At 36.2% G+C, this 20713-nt stretch overlaps 1 protein-coding gene across 3 annotated transcripts in view; it reads left to right on the top strand.

Moving 5' to 3' along the window:
- Positions 1-20713, top strand: part of LOC145694680 (beta-glucuronidase-like) — a 353601-nt gene that overhangs the window by 285257 nt on the left and 47631 nt on the right. For 2 of the 3 annotated variants that reach the window (XM_081771182.1, XM_081771181.1), the window contains exons 7-8: positions 10558-10707; positions 18865-19037. In XM_081771182.1, coding sequence (XP_081627308.1) covers positions 10558-10707; positions 18865-19037 — 323 coding nt within the window. The remainder of the gene's footprint in view (positions 1-10557; positions 10708-18864; positions 19038-20713) is intronic. The other variant, XM_081771183.1, reaches the window with a different exon arrangement.

Below are 20713 nucleotides of genomic sequence, written 5' to 3'. Positions count from 1 at the left end.
CGGATATATGAAGGCCCATTAATATGCCAATTACCGGCATGGGCAGCTAAATTTAGTACAATACACATTAGACAGCAGAGAACTTTGTATTTAAATCAATTTTACACGAATCTCGAGGGGACACTTCACGAATGTACCTGGTGAAAACCAACATGTAGGCTACTATATCAACGAATGTCTGCGATATATTAATTTCAGAACCGCAATTTAGAACCGCAAGAACCCTATGTTTGTTTTCTGAATACAACATGAAAAATTTATTTCCATGATAATTCTTTTATTTACTTTTTAATATCAGTTCTACAAGTAGTACAACCTACAATGAACATTAAAAATCAAGGGAGAAAAAGAGACAAAATAAACTGTAGATTACCACATTGCCACGACAAGTCAAAACATTCACATGAGAAGAAAATAGTCTTCTGAATGGGTAGCACTTTTTGACAATTTTCTTTCTCTGGCAGATTTTTTTTTTTTTTTTACAAAAATAAGATAAAATAGAAATATGTTTAAAGGTGCAAAGGTGCACGTGCACCCCGTTCCTTGTAAATATACACTACCTAAAGTGAGAAGCTAGGAGTGAAAATAGCAACACTTTCCGAAACCTTCCTCTGTCATGCTTCGATTTGGGCTTAAGTCAAAGGGAAGTTTTGCAAAATCGATAGTTTAAGTCAATTTTCTAAAAGTTCAACAAAAGGATTCACCGAGAACAGATACTTAGGATTTCCAGGGCATTTCCTCATTCACATCACAGGTGCCTAAAGGCATTTAAAAAAATCCAATTCAATTCAAATGTAGGCCTACTGGTAGTTATTGGTGCACCCCTCAGAAGATCATTTCTACCAAATCTTGTGTGTTGGTCCCCCTTGATGAGTTTCTCGCTACGCCACTGATGTCTAATATGTATTTGATTTATAAACTAAATTGCTTGCAAGCAAATGAAATGTCTTTCCTGCTTCCCTGGGGGCCAGTATATGTGTAACTTTGGTGTATGTAGCTACGGGTTGGATCCTTGTTGGGAAGTGAGCTCGAGCTTCAACCACATTGGTCAGTGCAAGACTGTTGTAAAATAAACATATATGGTGACTACCGGCAGTGAGCTCCTTCATGCCTAAGCGCTTAGCGTACGCTCCTTTTGCCTGGAAGACCCGGGTTCGATTCCCGGCGTGAGCACATGTGGTTTCGATTCCATGTTAATCAGTAGGTCCCGTCTCATAAAGCCTCGCTGCCGAAAAGGACGTTAAACTCCAAATTAACTCAACTATCGGCAGTGTCATCACAAAAAGTAAAAATCTTATCAATAAGCTTACATTAAAAACTTCACTCTTTGATCATTTCTCTTTTTCCTCTTTTTTAAATACAGAGCAATCAAAGTAATGCTATTCTCAAAGGACATGTGCCTGAGGGCCTAAGGTGTTTACTGAATCTTAAGTATGAGGAAAAAGAAAACAGACTGAAAAACGTGGAATTTATTTACTAGTATAATGGAGATTCTTTTAAAGCCAACCTTAGACTCCCTGTCGCCAAGGATGTTTAAACGTTACTCAAGCGTAACTCCAAGACCATCAGAATTGAAGAAGATGAAATACAGGTACAAAAGGTAACCGATAAAGAAAAGAGAAACATAGAAATGGTACTCATCATAACAAAAATATGTCTACTTACACAAAAATGTTCTGCAGAATTTCTATACGTTTCATATCGCTAAAATCAAGGAACAAAACCCTTTGGGTTCGAGAGAGAACTGGTATTCAGTGGAACCAGTTTTATCTTAACAATCTCAAGCAGGTACGACATACGTGGGTATTTCGAGTAACGCTAATCCCTTGGTGACCGTAACTACAATACCAAAATGCAGAATGTTCCATTGAGTAACGTTACTCAGCGTAACATAATTCAGAGCGTACCATTTTAAAAGTTACACTGACCAATAACGTTATTAACTAGGTGCAGAAATGGGTTACAAAATAGTAACCGTAACAGATAACAAATTGTAAATATTGCACATTTCGTTAAGTTATCCACCCTTGATTTTTAGAGGCTATCTAGCACAGATTGGTTTCTGATTTTTGTACTACAGTTTTGTCCTATTTCCGGAGGCACTGTTTACATGTAAAATGGTGAAGTTCTCTTAAAGTGAATGTGCATCAAGAAATTTTTAAGAAGTATTTTCTAACGCAGAAACAGTGAATTGCCTGATAAATGACAGAAATTTAACTAACAATCTTGTACAGGGGCATACAAAACTCCTTAAAACTGGAAGCGCTCTTCTAGATTTTTGCCAATAGTAAATCGTACTTCTAATGCTTGAAGTTTTTGGCTGCAGTAAAGATAGATGAAGAGCGGTAAGGTCTCATTATATATATTATATAATCATTATATGGGTTAATACAAAACGCCATGAACATAACATGAACATAAACGCTATTTAAAGATAAAAGGTTTACAGTTTTCTGTTGCCTATTTGGACTAGAAATTAAGACTAACTTTGGACTAGGAATAAAGGTTAACTAATAGCTATCAATACAGGTAATGACACGTATTCATATTATTTTATCCATAAAGGTTATTATTCCCAATGTCTTAAAAACTTTCATCCTATTGTTGAGTTTTCACTTTAATTACGTGTGATCACATGAGAGGATTTGTTTCCTATATTACTGAGAAGTATGAAGTCATGAGAAGACTGTAGTCACCGAAGTGAGTCGACTAGAACAGAGAACGATGAAAATGCTGAGGGAGCTGCTAATTAGTCATTGTAACCTAAAACATCCTTATAAAGTGCATATAAGATGATATAGAGTTCGTATTTTGTGTAATTGTTTCCCTTTCGGACTACTAGGCCTATTACATGGTAATTATATCTACATTAACCCTGCTATTTCTGCTTTATTACCTAAGTTAGAGATACGGGATCTACAAAAAATAAGCTCCTTAGAAATTACTCATTCTTCTAATAGATTTTATCTGTAAATTGGTCAAACATTGGCACCAACATGCTTAATTTTCACCTATGTTTTATACATATGCATTCTTACCAGGAATTCTTCTACAGGGTGGCCACAAAGTACCGTTACCCTTTGATAAATGCTAAGCTAATGTAAGTTTTCCCGTTATCCCTTTATAAATGCTAATGTAAGGTTTTTCATTGTTCGTTACAATGCGAAAACGCAGCAAAATGATCTTTAGAGATGAGTGTGCAATTTATAGGGGTTCTCGCGCACGCAATGTGGTCTTTTGGTCCAAGGACAATCTACACTTTTATGAAAAGTTGGAACAGAATCCCCCGCATGTGATGATATGGCCAAGTGTGGACAGCGGACTCGTGTTTGGACTGTTCTTTTTCGACGGTGTTGTGGATTACCATGAAATAGGAAATCGTGAGTGCGAAAGGGATAGTCGCGATAAGTTAATCTCCAATTTAATAATTTAGTAAATATGAAATAAAAATAAATCAATTTTGGAATTCTTCCTTCATATGTATGTTTTAGGATTAACTAATTCATATCGGTCTTCCGAGGAGGAACATCAAAGCAATTTAATGACCGTGTCTATAGCGACAACTCCCAGCCACGACCCCTCTTTAGTTTTATTAGAAAGAAGAAACGAAAGAGTGAGAAAGAAGAGAAGGTAGGAGAAAGTAGGAAAAGAGGAAGAGGAAAAGGAGAAAGGAAGAAGGAACTAGAGATAAAGGATTACTGGATAATGATGGAAATATGGTAAAGGAACTTGGATAGTTATTAAAAAGGTGATTCATACTCGAATGTTATTACTTGAAGATCATTTCTGAAATGATCCTGAAGAGACACATGTTTCCTTATAATTACCCTGACCTGGATCCAGGCAACTGCACAAGTGGGAGTTGCTCTATCCCAGCCCAGGTAACGAGAAGTTTTAATTTAATAGTTTTCCAGTTATTTCCAAACGTTAATAACCTTTTATCCAGTATCTAAATATCCATGATAGAGATCAAACACACATTTAAACTAGCCAAGTGAAAAGGAAAAAAAGTCACTGTGATGTACTTATTTTTCACAAATAGGAGTTTTGAGATTCCTGAAAAGACTGTCGTTATTGAGGCTCATCCTGTTATTTTGGCTTTTCTCCCAGAACCGAATTAGACTAATTTAGACTTAGTTATCTTTCATGACCTCCGTGATACACCAATACATATAACATGCCATTACACATTTATTATAAATACTATCGTCATAAATCAATATTAAATGCTACCACTTAAGAATAATTTGTCACTCATTCACCACATACACATACATACAGGACAATGTATTGCTATAGGTGAATCAGTTTTAAAGAAACATCATCTAACTACAATTCGTGGACGTTTATTACATCTATCGAAAAATTAAACATAAAATGTTATGTACATGTATGAATGTATCATTGCACATATAATATTGAAACACAGCAATGTAGAGCGTTAATAACAGATAGACTAAAGAAAAAAAATAATGATTTAAATGTTGATAAATTAAGATGTAAATCTTTCTACACTATTACATAAAAAAACTCAAAATGGTGGTTAGAATGAGTCTGTATCTCATAAAGAGAACTAAAACAAAAAAATCCAACGAGTCCTCGCTCGTATTTTCAGACGATATGTGAAGTCACACGTATTATCAAAGCACCTTTTTGGTGTCCATGCTTCACAGTAATTATGAGATCATGTTGATGAATTTTAAACGACACTTATTCGGTCTGAAGAAGTATTTATCTATACATTTTTCCCATCTATACATTTCCGGGATTAAGTGAACAGTTTCGTCACTAATATGACTACGTCACTTATCTGGTCATTCCATTTATTATTCCATTTACTGACTATCTTTAAATCACTATCACCTTGTATCACAAGGTGCATACATTTATCGTTATATTCGCACAATGTATAGAGAAATGAGAATTTTCCACGTCCAAAGGGATTTTTCTTTCGTATCGAGAACACGATTACTGAAGTGAAAACACTGTTCAGGTTTGAGGATTCGCATATGAGGGATGAAATTGAAATGTAATTTCGCAGAAGGATTTCATGTTTACGAACTAGAGGGTAGATTTAATAATACATTATGGTTACGATGACTTGCCTTAATTGAATGCTACATGCAGTTAGAATAATGACAGATATTAACAGTTACATATATTACTCAATAATATCACAATACTTGAAGGAAATTATCTAACATGTGGCGGTATTTTAAAACTTACATTTTACATTCGTTGGATATCTTGAAACTATGGCAACCAACAACCGTTCGGGGTAAGGTACCAAAACCCTTTACACATATTTATCTACTCAATTAAACATTATACATTTCACTTTAATATCATATTTATATTCAATTCGGATTTATATCTCAACATACATATACTAAATCATCAATTAATCTTCAAATCAATGACCCCGACAAATAAATTTTTCAGGTTGCAAAACTTCACATAAGAAAATCCAACTACAGTAGAGCGTCGATTATCCGAAGTAATTGGGGGACATGGGTGTTCGGAAAATCGAACTGTACTGTACTGTACTGTACTTCTACAGCCAGTGCCAAACCGACAGAAGTGTGCTGATTGTTGAAACACAGCGACTGGCGGCTTGGCCGGTCAGCAGCGACTTATGAAGGCCCCATTAGAAGCAATGTTCCGCCAGCGGTGGCTCAGTGCGGCGACTACTGTGGGAAACTTGGTTTGGGAGTGAGGGGGATGATGGACGGTAGGGTGGGAGAGTAACAGGTGCGAGCGAGTACACAGTTCGGTTAAGCGGTCGTTCGGTTGACCGACGTTCGGATAATCGACGCTCTACTGTATATTACAAATCTAACTAATCTATCTAACCGCACATAATGATAAAATTCGTATTCCCAAGCATTCTGTTTAAAATAGTGGACATTTAATGTACAAGGCAGGCACATAAACACAGAATATATATATGACTAAAAATATTAATAGTAATACTTTTGGGCCCAAAGAGCTACGACAACATTCACATTTATGGTTACCAATGGAAACAAAAGTAGAAATGACTGATAGTCTAACGGAGAATTCTGAACGAATAATGATAAAAGAAACGAAAGTAAAAATTTAATCGTATACTACTATCTCTTGCTATCGCAGTGTGTCGAAATGTGATGGAAAACGGTCTCTTAATATTCAACATCAGCGAATACCTCCACGAATTGTGTCTCCCGACATCTCAGTTGGTAATTCAGTTTCAAAAGATATATGTTAAACAGTTGCTATTTGTCAAGTTCAAAACTGAGGGAAAGGTTGAAAAATTTAAAAAAATCTTGAAGAAGAGAATAGAGAGATAGATAGGGAAAAGAAAGAAAGAAAAAGCGGCGCGCCAAAGGAATAAGCCAGGACACTAATACTACAAAGATAAGTGGTCGAATTTCGATGTATCCACAGCCAAATATATTTTCATACGTGCCTAAAAGAGGTGACCTACTAAAAATGTAGCCTAAGATAAATATCTTCAAGCCCACAAGCTATTCTGTATCCTAAGCGAGATTTTCACAAAGACAGTGGCGTTATGGAAATCTCACTTCACACCGTGTCCGGTCGAGACCTTGGAGACTCCAAGCACTACCGAAAGGTCAGTGTGGTCTCTTAATTTAGAATTTCTAAATAAAAAATTATGCGACTCCTCAGAAACTGAGAAGAGTTCCTAGTGAAGTATGAAAAACTAGAATAACGTCAATAAAATAGAAGAAATCCTAACAGGGATTTGCCAAAATTAAAAAAAATAAATAAAATAAGTTTTGTACTAGTAAATTGTGTACCAAATTTTTACTAGACGCTCCAAGTCCGCAAGATTTGCTAAATCTTGAGGCGTCAACTAATTTCAAAACACTATATATAATAAAAGTAAAAGAAATGGAAATTCATGGACATTGGTGATTTTGGACGCCCTGGTACGGTAGTACGAAATTCTACTGTAATACATTTTGTATATTATTCAACCCTATCCACTTCGTTACCTCTGCGAACAGTGGTGAAGTTGGCTTAATCAAGTGACATGGAAGAAATTCGAAGTTGCAGAGTAGTATCGCAAATGTAAACTGAGCGCATATATTTAAACTGTACCAATTCTGCAAATAGATATTTATGTTCTGTGAATAATTGGAAAATATCCAGTATCATTCGCTACATAACCACTATTCGTATCGTCAGACCGGATGAGTAGTCAGAATGTACGTTTACTATTAAATGTCAAGCCACAAAGTAAAATACAATCCCTCATTTTTACACGACACACTACATCAATACAATCAATACCTTGTAGCAAAATTTACAACTGGACACATATATGCACGGATGTCCTATTATTTATTCACACATTACCACACACACACACACACACACACACACACACACACACACACACACACACACATATATATATATATATATATATATATATATATATATATATATATATAATTACTCATTTATATATTTATTCATTTTATACTCTACAATTACGCCCAAGACTGTTAGAAACAGTCTCATTACATATTAAAATCGACAAACTACTATAGTACACTAATCAATACGTGTGAATTGGTATGAACTGATACTAGATTCTTTCAGTACAGACTACAGTCTATTTCACTTTACGGCTTCATATTAATTTTATATACAATAAGAATTCAATAGCATTGACTATCCTCGTAACTCAGTGCAATTACATTTTGAAAGTGACAAGAATGCGATCGTTCACAGAAAACAACGAAGAGAGAGAATTTGAAACCGCAGCCTGACAACAGAAAAATGAAGTATAGACAAACTTCAGTATAAGGAAAACGCAAAGTTTACTATTGTTAATAATTCGATTACTGGACCATATAAATGGTTGTGCTTAAGCGAAATTATAATGTAATTTGACTACATATTTATACATACGGACCAGAATTAATATTTAAGCATCAATAATTACAAAAGAAGGGTAATTTTCGTGTTGACCAGATCCTTAAGTCTCGGTTAATAAAAACCTAGCGGCGAATAGTTCTCAGCCCGACACGAGATGGCATTAGTAGTACGAAAACAAATTTTGCACTATTAAATATTCTTTGTACTCAGCTATCGTTAACTATAAGCAATATACTATGTAGTTACGGTACGGAATTACTATGAATTCGGGTGGCGAATTAAGTTACCCATTTAAACTGACGAAAATAAATGAGTAATTACACGACAATACACTGTCCGTAAATAAATAAATCATACTTTCACTCACACATTACTTCTACTACCTACGTACTCAATCACCCTCATACATGCGTCATCCCACATAAACTAAGAAAACAAATATTAATACATATCACTACACATGTTCAATCATATTATCACACCACTCGACTATACATAAATCAAACAAATCACTAAATTGCACCATCTTAAACCGGCTCTATAGGCCGGGAAAAAGGAAACGGAATAACCAGAGCCCAATAGCCCTTCTATTAACTAAATCATGTTTTTTCAATTTTAAAATTATTGTCAATGCCCCAGAAGGGACATATTGAAACTATTAACTAAAAAGGTCCCTTTCCTGAAGGGAAAAGAACCCTCACGAAAAAATCATTCAACCCATTTCCGTTGGGGCTTTGGTCAATTTAGGAGTAAATGAGAGTCCCTGTTGAAATTTACCCTAACATAGTGAAAACTAAGCTAACTATATCAGAAGCTATGAATACCGCCATGTAGAAAAAAAACACATTTATTACTTATACAGACAAAGCTATATTAGGACCGTCCTATCGTAACCTAACAGGAATTTTTTAGGGTTGAACGGATACCCTAAACGTTCAAAATCACTACGATTTGTTTGAAAAATCACAAAATTCAGAAATGGAATCACTAGTACTTCAGGCCTGTCTTAAAAATAATATCAGTATCAAACATGGCGATCCTGACTTGTACATCCATATTTCACTGTTTTGTCTGTTTTTGAATATAATTTTAAAATTCTAAGTCTTCCATCAGCTTTCGGATTATTATTTCTTATTTGGAACTAATTTTACCTGGTTATCTCAGGGAAAATCCAGTCCTTCTATAAATTTTACTGCACCACTTCGATATGTATGTTGTTTCGGGAACAGCTACCAGCCAAAGACGAAGTCATTCGCGCTAGAATACTGAGGTGGGATATATTTCTCAAATCAGAGCAAAAAGTTTTGGCGGCGGAAAATATAGAACGAATAGAAAATAGTAAAAACTGGGTGAAACCGGATTTTGGGAGGATATGGGCATCTCAGTGGAACGAAGGGGGTCTAAATCATTCTGACAAAAATCAGATTGGTGGATAATTTCAGAACTTTCTGTCCAATTGCTGACCTAAATTTTTGTATCGCATTAAGATGTATAATTTGAATAATCATCCATTTGAAATGACCATATACCGAGTTTATAATGATATAACATATAAATAAAGAAATTATTCCCCGAAACACAATTCTTTACGGATTATTCCGAAACTCCCAAATTAATTTTGGTTTGAGTAAAGAACAAATGAATTTACTATATGGACCGAAAATTATGCGTTGAAGAATTGACAGTACGCGATACGTTCGAAAAGTATTGGGTTTCTCCAAACAAAAAATTCATTATCTTGATTGTAATGGCATTGCAACCAGCAATACCTGGACATGTTGCAGAACTGGTTTGTTCTTCTCTTGGAGGAGCACGGAATCAAAGAGATATGTTGGTTTCAGCATGATGAGGAAATTGCCCATTATGCCCTTGCCGTACGCGAATATCTTTCCTGGGCATTAGATTGGTCGTGTCGATCCGGATCTGCCGGTACCACTTGCTTGGCCACCACGAAGCCCAGACCTCACCACCTATCATAATGTGCTATGGCGGTTTATAAAGAGTATGGTTGCACAAAACCGTTACGATACCACTACCGAACTGACACAAGCTGTTAAACTAGCTGTCGCAAGCTGACACAAGCTGTCAAATTACCCTTGTAATGCTCCGCAAAATGACGCACAGAACTTTGTGGCGTATTATCCTTTTCATGAGAATGGCGGTCGACAGACTGATCCTTTGGACACTTAATGTTTCCTATTTCAATAAAACTTTTCGAAAGCGTTATTGTTCAGGTTATTTAGTTCTTTCCGTATAGTTATTTACGTATGTTTAGTGGTCTATGTTAATTATTTTCAGGGATAACTGTACAGGTATGTGGGCACCCTGTACGTACTATAAACTAATCTTGCTTATATATAGAAGTGTTAAATTGTGTTTAGTGGAGGGATAGGTTATTGGACCAAATACAATTTATACGTAGATAAGGATTATTGTTATTACAACACAAAAGTTAAGTTCATCTTGGACTTTCAAACCACAAAAAACGTAAATGTAACTTTCTTAATAGGTGAAAGTACGTAAACTTCTGTACTCGGGATCTTTGATTTATATTCTGAATTGCAAAGAAATCTCAAAACATCTTCTACATGAAAAGTCTGACTAATGCAAGTGTCATAATGTTATATATATTAAATGATTGTAATAGCATATTTTTGTACTTTTTAGGTGCAATTAGTCCTATCAGGAAGTAACTTTGTCACTGACATCTATCGCCTTAAAGTTGGGATAAGAACAGTTTCTTTCGACAACACAACACTTTATATAAATGGAAAGCCATTTTATTTCAGAGGATTTGGACGGCATGAAGATTCTGATGTACGTATTAGATTAAAATAACTTTAGTTTTTCTGACAAATAAAGACCTAGTAGACAGGTTCAGATGTTGATAACACAAGGAGATCTCCACTTGCCACGTACTAATCTATACAGGAGTTGGATTAGGATTAGGAATTAGACTTTTGGGCTTTCATTATCTATGACCATGTTAGCCCGTCATATACGAGGGGTGACGTCCCTCGGCGATCACGCTATCAGAGAATTTGGGAGGATGAAAGAAATGGGGAAGGAAGGAAGCGGTCTGGACAAGGGCGCCGATCATGGGAGGGCCGTGGGGGCTCGGGCCTCCTATTGTATTTATGAATATTCAATATTTGGCATAATTTGAATGTAATTTGTCTTAAAATCCTCATATATATATATATATATATATATATATATATATATATATATATATATATATATATATATATATATATATATATATATATATATATCTTCTGCATCTGAATGCACCCTTCCCCAAATTTACAGAGAAATCGGCGCCCTTGGGTCTGGGTGAAGAATAAGGAAAACTGAGGAACACCTCATTCAGGATGGCTGTCCTGAAAAAGCGTTTACACCTTTTCGACTGAGTGTCCCCACTGAGAATCGAACCCAGGATCGCATTTAGAGGTCGAGAAGAAAATCTAATGTTATTAATTTGACATCAAATAAATGGACTCTCTGAATGGCAGTGCTATGATTAGTGGTTCGTATGATTTATTAGTTATCACAGCAATTCGAAAGAATGTTAAATGAGTTCAGTTTTTAGACTTCCAAACTATGCTATGCATAAGTGTCGGAAGTCTTATACATGAAACGGCTAATTCCGTCCGTCTATCTGTCAACAGATATCTGAGCAAAAAGGTAAGAGGCATCAAGAAGCTGTTTTCTGGAATCGATTTAGCGTTCCAAGATAGGTTTAGGTTTATATCATCCGTTAACTATCTATTCAAACCTGAAATGATAAATTTAACGATTTTCAGTTTCAATGTTGATTGTCATTGAAAACAGATGGTAACAGATAGTGACAAACGTATTTTGAATCGATTCAGCACTTCAGAAATATATAATATTTTTACCCCTGTTCGTCTACTGAAAGCGAAAGTGGTAGAAATTTAATACTGTTTTTGATATCAATATTGATCTTCATAGAGAGAGAGAGAGAGAGAGAGAGAAAAAAAGAGTTTTCTTTTGAAATCTATTGAGCGTGAAAACAACAGGCCCTATCCACTCCGTTAACTTCTAGTTATAACGGAATTGGTATAAATTAACCACTTGCGGTTTCAACGCTGATTGTAATAGAGCAAAAACGATAAGAGAGAGCGATAAGTGATCTTTTTTAATTGATTCTGCGTCCGAAGAATATATTTGATTTCCTCCGTTAATTCACCGTTATAACCGGAAGTGGGATAACTTATTCATTTAGACCAACCAGATGTAGAAATCTAGTTTCGATTCCGGTTTGAATATTAATCTTCATATAGCAAAAACAGTAAAAGATAACAATAAATGACTTTTTAATATGGCTTCAGCTTCACATTAATTAGTTCTATCTTTGTTCGCCTATTACAAGTTGAAGTTATATATCTACTACGACCATTTCTGTATTGACGTTACATAGTTTGCAAGTCTATTGTTGGTTTCAGAACGTGAAACGAAAATTACTTGTTTAATTTTGTTAACAAATTCTAAATATTGCTCATTATGTGCTTTTACAAAGCTTGATTTTAGTTATCTTTGTAGAATCAATACATATTTACTTTTAGCATGTGAATGCTAGAAATTTACTTATTGATGTTTATATCAGGGATATAAATGAGAAGTGGGCCTACAGTTTAACTTCGTATACAAACTACTTGATCTCCATCCGAGATGCAAACCACAGTTTAACACATCAAAGATCAGAAACGCTAGCTACATACGAGGGATATATATTTTTGCAACCTGCACTAAGCCAACAGACAGAAACCACATGAGGTAATGAAATGGATATAAGACAAAGTTGTTCATTGACTGTCATCACCAACACCGATGGATAATATCTTCTCTGCAATCATTGTACAGTGTAGTAGCTAGCGTGAAAATACAGTATATTACACTGAGTGCTCACTGAATTGCGAACACTTCTCCACACAAAAAAGTGAGGCCAGCAACCGAGCTGATTGTATGACCACCCCGACTGGTAGTATTGCAGAGAAAGAACACACTCGAGGCTACACGTTGGCAGACTGCACTGTTATAACGGTAAGAGTTTTCTTTTGAAATCTATTGAGCGTGAAAACTATCTACCCCGTTAACCTCTAGTTATAACGGAATTGGTATAAATTAACCACTTGCGGTTTCAACGCTGATTGTAATAGAGCAAAAACGGTAAGAGAGAGTGATTAGTGATCTTTTTTAATCGATTCAGCGTCCGAAGAATATAGTTGATTTCCTCCGTTAATTCCCCATTAAAACCGGAAGTGGGATAAATTCCACTGTTATAATGGGCAGGAGTTATCCACATTTTAATAGGGCATGATTGTTGGTACCCGAGCAATAGGTGCGTCAATAACCCAGACAGCAATACTTGTGTAGTCAAGGTGTACAAAGAGTGGGAAGAAAATTCGATAATTGTATTCAAGAGACGGAACTACAAGGGCGTACGGAAGTTCAAAACTTGGGGCGAGCGTTTCGTCAAACAGCTCGTGACAGCCAAACGACCCATCAGTGTTCGGGATTTACGTGACCAATACAATGATGGTTCCACAACACTTATATCCCACGCAATTATACAGAGTACACTAGCACGCATGCAGTTCCACGGCAGACGATACACTCGTCACCCACTCGTTAAGACTCGTCACCGCCGACTTCTTCGCGCTTGGGCACAGGAGCACGCTAATTGGACAATGGATGATTGGATAAGGATGTACTGGTCCGATAAATCACGATTTATGCTACTCCTCTCGGACTGACGTGTGCATGTGTGGCATTAAGAGCACGAAGCTCTGGATCCCTCGTGCATAGTGCGTACTGTACAGACAGGTGGAGGCGGCTATATTAGTCCGGAGGATAAATGCATGTTTTCAAGAGAATTGTGCACTTTGGTATAACAACATGAAACTTGACACACAGGTTCTGTGCGTCAATTTGTTCATTTTAAGATATGGAGGCATTTCGAGAATCGACTATATTCAAGACGGAGGCCAATTTTCAAAATGGCCGAAATAAATTCAGGAGAACTAAGTGGAAATAATAATTTTCGAGATGAATTTAATACAGAAAGGTTTTGTATACCTCTTATCATTTATACGTATATAAAGGACCTTCTAGGAATACCCTCCATCGAAAATGACTGCTAATTTTCAAAATGGCGGACATTGTTTTAAGAAAGCTTTCATTTTTCACATATGAATTATCTGGAATTTAGTGGTTACAAAGAAAATGCCTTTTAAATGAGTTAAATGTAAAATGTAAATAAATTATCATAGAACTATAATATACAGAGTGTCCCAAAAGTAAAAGCCGGAAAATGAAAAAATGAAATGAAATCTTTCAGTTTAACGTACCACAGTTTTGCCGATTAGGCTAAAGGAGACGGTGATGATGAGAAATGAATGAAATGGTTTAATGAAGAAAGTAGGAGGAAACGGGAGAACCCGAGAAAACCCACAAGCAAGGCGTTTATCCACCACAATGTTCACACGGTGCGAGCTGGGATCGAATGGCGGAAAATGAAACTAGATTCCTGGCACTAAAACAAGAAAAAGTTTATATGACATATAGTCCGAGAGTGGACAGGGGCAGAGCTAGATAGCTTCGAATGTGGAAGGAAAGGAACTTGCCAATTTACAAAACCGGATTGAAGGTGCGTGTGAACAGTTACGCAACACACTGGGAGTGATGGAATGCATTCGAAACTGACGATTAGCACGTTGTATAGATGTGAGAGTACAGCACTTCGAACATCTTTTGTAGGTATGTTTTTTGTTAGCACTTATGACCTAGCAGTTTCTAGTGCTATTCTATGTAAGATACTACTATGTACGTTACAAATACAGTAGATCGTTGTGGATTCTGCCTGTTATTTTATTACATTACACGATTAGTTACACTTGTTCTTATTTCTACCCTCTCTCTGAAAGTTTCTATCTGGTATACCACTTTCCATTCCGCCTGAGATTAAGTAACCATGCTCAGTGATCTTTGCTTTTCCCTCATTGGACATGTGCATGCAATCGTACCACGACTAACAACATTTTTTCTATATAATTTCCGCCTTTACTGCACCATTTTATTACCCTTGCCGTACATACGTTCGTTGAATCCCTAAATGACGTATAGAGAATCTCTGGCGCAGTTATATAACATGCATTTAACATGTCAAACCAATATAATTTTTATGTCTTTCTGAACCCCCTTTCTAGCTCCTTCCATTATCCCGCTGGCAGGTGTGAAGTTCCTTTCCCCCACATTCGAAGCTGTCTAACTCCGCCCCTGTCCATTTCCAAACTATATGTCATTTAAACATTTTTCCTTGTTTTGATGTTAGGAATTCGTGGTTTCATTTATCGCTATTACTTTTGAGACGCCCTGTATGTATTTTTATCTATTCATTTGTTTCATAAAATAGTTGCCACAATATTAATTAAACGTGTTTGAGTGTTGCATGCTAAATCAGCTTTTACACATTTGCAAACAGCCCCACATCACTTTAGGCAAGCGCATTTGAGGATCTGTCCCCAAGCTTCTGCAGCTGCAGGCAATGTTGTTCATCTGAATAAACAATACCAATACGAATAAATAATACCATAGAAGTAAGATTCACAATCTTGATATCCAAGCCCTTGAATCTGCGGATCGCATCCATCCAATAATCAGGGAGGAGGCAGGTGGATCATATCTTCCATTTCAAATAAAAAGTGCAGCATAAAGAAATGCATCTGTTTAAAACATGTCCATCACAGTTAACACTTAAAATGCATAATAAAAGTTCATGGTGATCCGTTTCCGTTTTAGTCAGCTGTAGAAGAAGCTCTACAGTGGCAGAGAGTTGTGCATGCTAAATCAGCTTTTACACATTTGCAAAGAGCCCCACATCACTTTAGGCAAGCGCATTTGAGGATCTTTCTCCAAGCTTCTGCAGCTGCAGGCAATGTTGTCCATCTGAAAGAAACAATCACACGAATAAACAAATACCATAGAAGTAAGATTCAGAATCTTGATATCCAAACCCTTGAATCTGCGGATCGCATCCATCCAAAAATCACTGGGAGAAGGAAGGTGTTATATTGGTTGAAGAGTTTGTCCCTATACATATCCTGCTTGGTAGACCATACGAAGAACTTGCTGTTGCAAAGAATCCTGCGTTGGCGGAAGGATTTCAATGTCTCTATTTTTTGGCAAACAGTTTTTCCCTTGTGCTCTTGATGTGTTATTCTTGACTGCGTCTATCATAAAGCACAACCACAAATCTTTCTAAAACAGGAAATATTTTGACAATATCTTCCTTGCTTGGTAAACGACAAAGTGTTGCTACTTCTGGAGTCAAAGCTTCGAATGATTATCATGCCGATCATGCAGATACTTTTCGTTTGCCTACGAATCTAGATGTGGTATCACAACCTCACAACGTTCGGCGCATGAAGATGCAGCAATGCCACTCACGTCGATGATTCTAAAATGTGTACTGATTCCGAAATATACAGATAGCTCTTCAAACTGAAGTTTAGAAGCGATGCAGACCAAGAATTACAACATCCGTATCAACAGTTCATACCAAGACACGGCGACATTTACCGGAAAGACCGTGTGCAGCGTGAAGAAATATCCTAGTATCTGCTTCTTCGTGGTTGCAGGGCAAAAATTCACGTCGATCGAATTCGAGCTGAAAGCAGATTGTCCTGAAGTTACGACTGTGTCACGGAACGACATTTTTGGTATTCTGTCTGCCGAAAGTAAGAAAAGCTCTTTTTGTTTGCTTCTACGCGAAGTTCGTCCAATCTCCTTGAAACTTTCTTCCAAGATTGTACTCAAAGCGTCTCTACTTTTAAGCTGTCAGTCCTATGTACGTTAAAAATCACATCAATTCTGAGAATATTTGGACGGCTGACTTTCTGTATCAACAAAATGATGAATTTATCTGCATAGTCTTCGAAAATGTCTGCCAAAGTTGGCTTCATCATGTTGGCTAAAGCTGTGCCATCAATGATGATCATATATTTGCAGACTGATCGACCTTTTCATCTATGATTTGCTCGTCCTTGCTTAATCTTCTAAACAATCCGGCAGATCAGGCTTTCCACCAGATCGCATCAAACCATCTTTTTCTGTCAATGGTGGAGGAAACCGTTGATTTTCATGTCGGAAGAATTCTGAAAGATTTCCATCACGCGCTTGATAAGAGATGTACACGAGTAGAGAAAGATTACTGTCTTGCTTGAGAAAACATAGTTGCTGTTTCTGCTCACGGAAAGTTTTCTCGTATTAGTAGGATTACTAGGACATACTAAATGTTAGATGGTCTTCTTCTGATAAAAGAAGCACTTGTCCCAATCAGTATCACTACTTGATTCACTTTATGATGTGTCTATTACCTGGAATTATCTTTTTATTGTCAAAAATTCACACATTACCAATACACAGACATTTATTTCAGTCACTCACAACGTAAGTTCATACATATAAGCACAAAAGTGACTTCTCTAGGCACTCTTTTAAGGAGCAACCCATTTCCTGCAACAATAAGAACAAAAGTTAGTCTATTACTCATATTACATAACTCTTGAGCATAAATACGTAAACAAGATCAGCAGATTAAATGATAATAGAAAAAAATCTTGACAGTACTAACGGTGATATTGAGATGACATGGAAGCTGTTTCCAAATATCTTCATATTAGGAAATTGCAAATGAAACGTGTAGAACATGTTTCGAAACGAAAAGAGCAATATTTTCGTTAGTGTCTTCAAATTACAATCCGCCATTTTAGATCGTAATGGTTTGAAAATAGCTTATTATTTATACTGACTACCAGCATTCACAGAACACTTCATCTAAATTTCAAGTTATCAATTTTCCCCTCTATTTCTTGTAATTACCATCCGCCATTTTGAAATTCGACCTCTATTTTTTATAAGGAGCTTTAAAACTAATTATTCTTTCACATGTAAAAACTATAAGTGTAACAAAGGAACACATACAGTAAATTTCACTGTAGTAGTATAAAAACATGACTTTTGTGTTGTTTCATAATAATTACGTTCAGCCATTTTGAAAATTGGCCGCCATTTTGGATTAATGTGATTTTGAAAATGCCCCCATATCTTAAAATAACCAAATGATCACAAAGAACGTTTGTACCAAATTTCATGTTGGTGCACCAAAATATCTCCGGACTATATGGTTTGGAGATGCTTCTGTTGACATGGACTGGGACCATTGGTGTGTATGGACCATAGTGAGACATCCGTTGTGTACCTGCAGGTGTTAGGAGATCATGTACACCCTACAATGCAACACTTCTATCCATACGAAGACAGCATTTTCCAGGACGATTATGCACGGTGCCACCAAGCCCACACTCTACTTGCTTGGCTTAAGGAACATTCCACGGAGCTGCAGCTCGTGAATTGGCCCCCTAAATCACCGAATCTTAATTCTATAGAAAATTTATGTGATATTTTGGAACGAGCTCTTCGGACCATGACACTGCACCAACATCTGTGGGTTCATTGTGAGATGCCATCTGGAAGATATGGTGTCAGATTCCCGTAGAAACATATCAGCAACTATCAGAATCTATGCCACGCCGTGTCCAGGCGTCCTCTGAGCAAAAAGCAGACAAACAAATTTTTAGGTAAGTGGTTGCAATTCAGTGACCACTCAGTGAAAGTGAAATCAAAGGTACGTCATGTGTACATTACGGCATATAATTCGAACTCTCCAGGCGGAGGGGCACAATCAGATGTAAGTTCATCGTCACATGAGTAAGGTTTAGGGTGAGATCTTCATAACTGATGACTGTGTGTACGAGTGCTACAGAGAGTTTAAAGAAGGGAACATCATAAGTAAAGTGCATCAAATTTCTTTACGTGATGCACACGTGGCACAGTTACTTTTTAAGTAATTACATATCATTAACAACTATTCTTTTTCTTTCTTTTAAGATTCGTGGGAAAGGGCTAGACTACCCTCTCATAGTAAAGGACTACAACCTTATAAAATGGGTAGGAGCTAATTCATACAGAACTTCCCACTACCCATACGCTGAGGAAATTATGGACTTTGCAGATGAGCAAGGAATTGTAATTATAGACGAATGCCCTGCAGTTGCACTACGGTAAAAAATGTTTAGATTTTCTTTCTAAAAATAACAGCAAATATTCTATTGTCATTAAAAAAAATAATCATTTTAAATTTGCTTCATTAAATGACTTTAGAAGTTATAACTGACTTAGGGTGAACTTTTGTTTGATTTTCCATTACATTCCTCCCTTGGATGTAGTGATGAGCAAATGCAAGACCAATACCAAAACCCAAGTGGTTTTGGTCTTAGTCTTGCACATCTAGTCTTGGGCATGGTCTTGCACTGGAACCTTTGATCTTGGTCTTGGTCTTACTTTTGCACACCCAGTCTTGGTCTTGGTCTTGGTCTTGCTTGCAAGAGTCTTGCAAGTCTTGCTTTTAAGAAATCTTATGCTTTTCATACGTAAATGTTACTCTAGATATCTTCTTGCTGTAATGTATTCAGAATCTAGTCATTTATAAAATATTATTATTATTATTATTATTATTATTATTATTATTATGTTATTGTTCCCTTGCTTTGGTTATTATTTTTACTTCACGGCATTGTAGTTTTGTTTTACGAATTTAATTTTTCACTTGTTATCTACTGGAGCATGCTGGGAGTTTGCTGGCTCGCCATGTAAAAATTCTCAGATGCTTCAGTTGACGTAATTGCCTGGTGAGTTAACTTCATTTTTTTTATAGCTCATCAATTATCTATAGTTTTGGGACAATATAATTGAGTCTTGCCAGTAATATACGTATTGCAGATAAGTTTAAATATATACATATATATTTATGTGAATCTTACGAGTATTAGTTCATACATTTTTCATACATAATAATTATAATTATTTGTCATTTTTTTATCTTTTGGCTGACGCCATTTTTGTAACAAAAAGAAGAAGGACTATTGTGTCCTCGTGGTTAAGGTAATTTTGAACAAAACTAAAAATATTACATATCCACAACTTAGAGTTGACAAAACTAAATTGTGTTTAGTTTCTTGTTGAATATTTTTGATAATTAAAGATTATATGTACAATTGTTAATTTTCGACTTTTTTTAAATATTTCTAAAAATCAGCAGTATAACCTCTATAGTATATAAAATTCATGTATGTATTTTGGCCAGAAACTAAATTAGATTCTCGGGAAGTTAAATAACTCATCCAGATGTGTGGCTGTTTTGTCTCTCTGGCCTTACAGCCTGCTTTCCAATACATGTGTGGATTTATTCAATTTTGTCATGGGTGGGTTGTGGGGGTGGAGAGAGGAAATGGTTACATATAATAGATTACGCCAACTCACTCTCGTATGTTTTTGTTTCTGGCCTTTAATCGAAGTAGCTCGGGTGCATGTAGTCTTTGCTATTACTTGTATTTGCTTGATAGTGAAAGAAACCTGTCTGTTTCTCGTGTTATCAGTGGGATTATAAACAACAGGTGTAGATTGCTGGTGTGTAGCCTTGAACTTACGATTACAGGTACGTGCTAATACGTGCTATTATTTAATAGGAAGAAAAAAAAGAAGGGACAGTTATATTCTGTTAAGGTCTTACAAGCTTCATTTATTTGTTTTGCCAACAAATATTTGTAATAACTCATGTCAGAATCTGAAGATGATAAGGACTTGCACCTTACTCGTTCTGGAAAGGTATGGGGTTCAAAACCCGAGGCGAAGTCACAAGTTACTCAAACCGATTTTGTGTCAGGAGGTGATAGTGGGA

The sequence above is a fragment of the Thermobia domestica genome, chromosome 9 (assembly GCF_964235325.1).
Source record: "Thermobia domestica chromosome 9, izTheDome1.hap1.1, whole genome shotgun sequence".
Lineage (NCBI taxonomy): Eukaryota > Metazoa > Arthropoda > Insecta > Zygentoma > Lepismatidae > Thermobia > Thermobia domestica.
The sequence above is the reverse complement of the archived record's forward strand: the minus strand, read 5'-3'. Positions and strand labels throughout refer to the sequence as shown.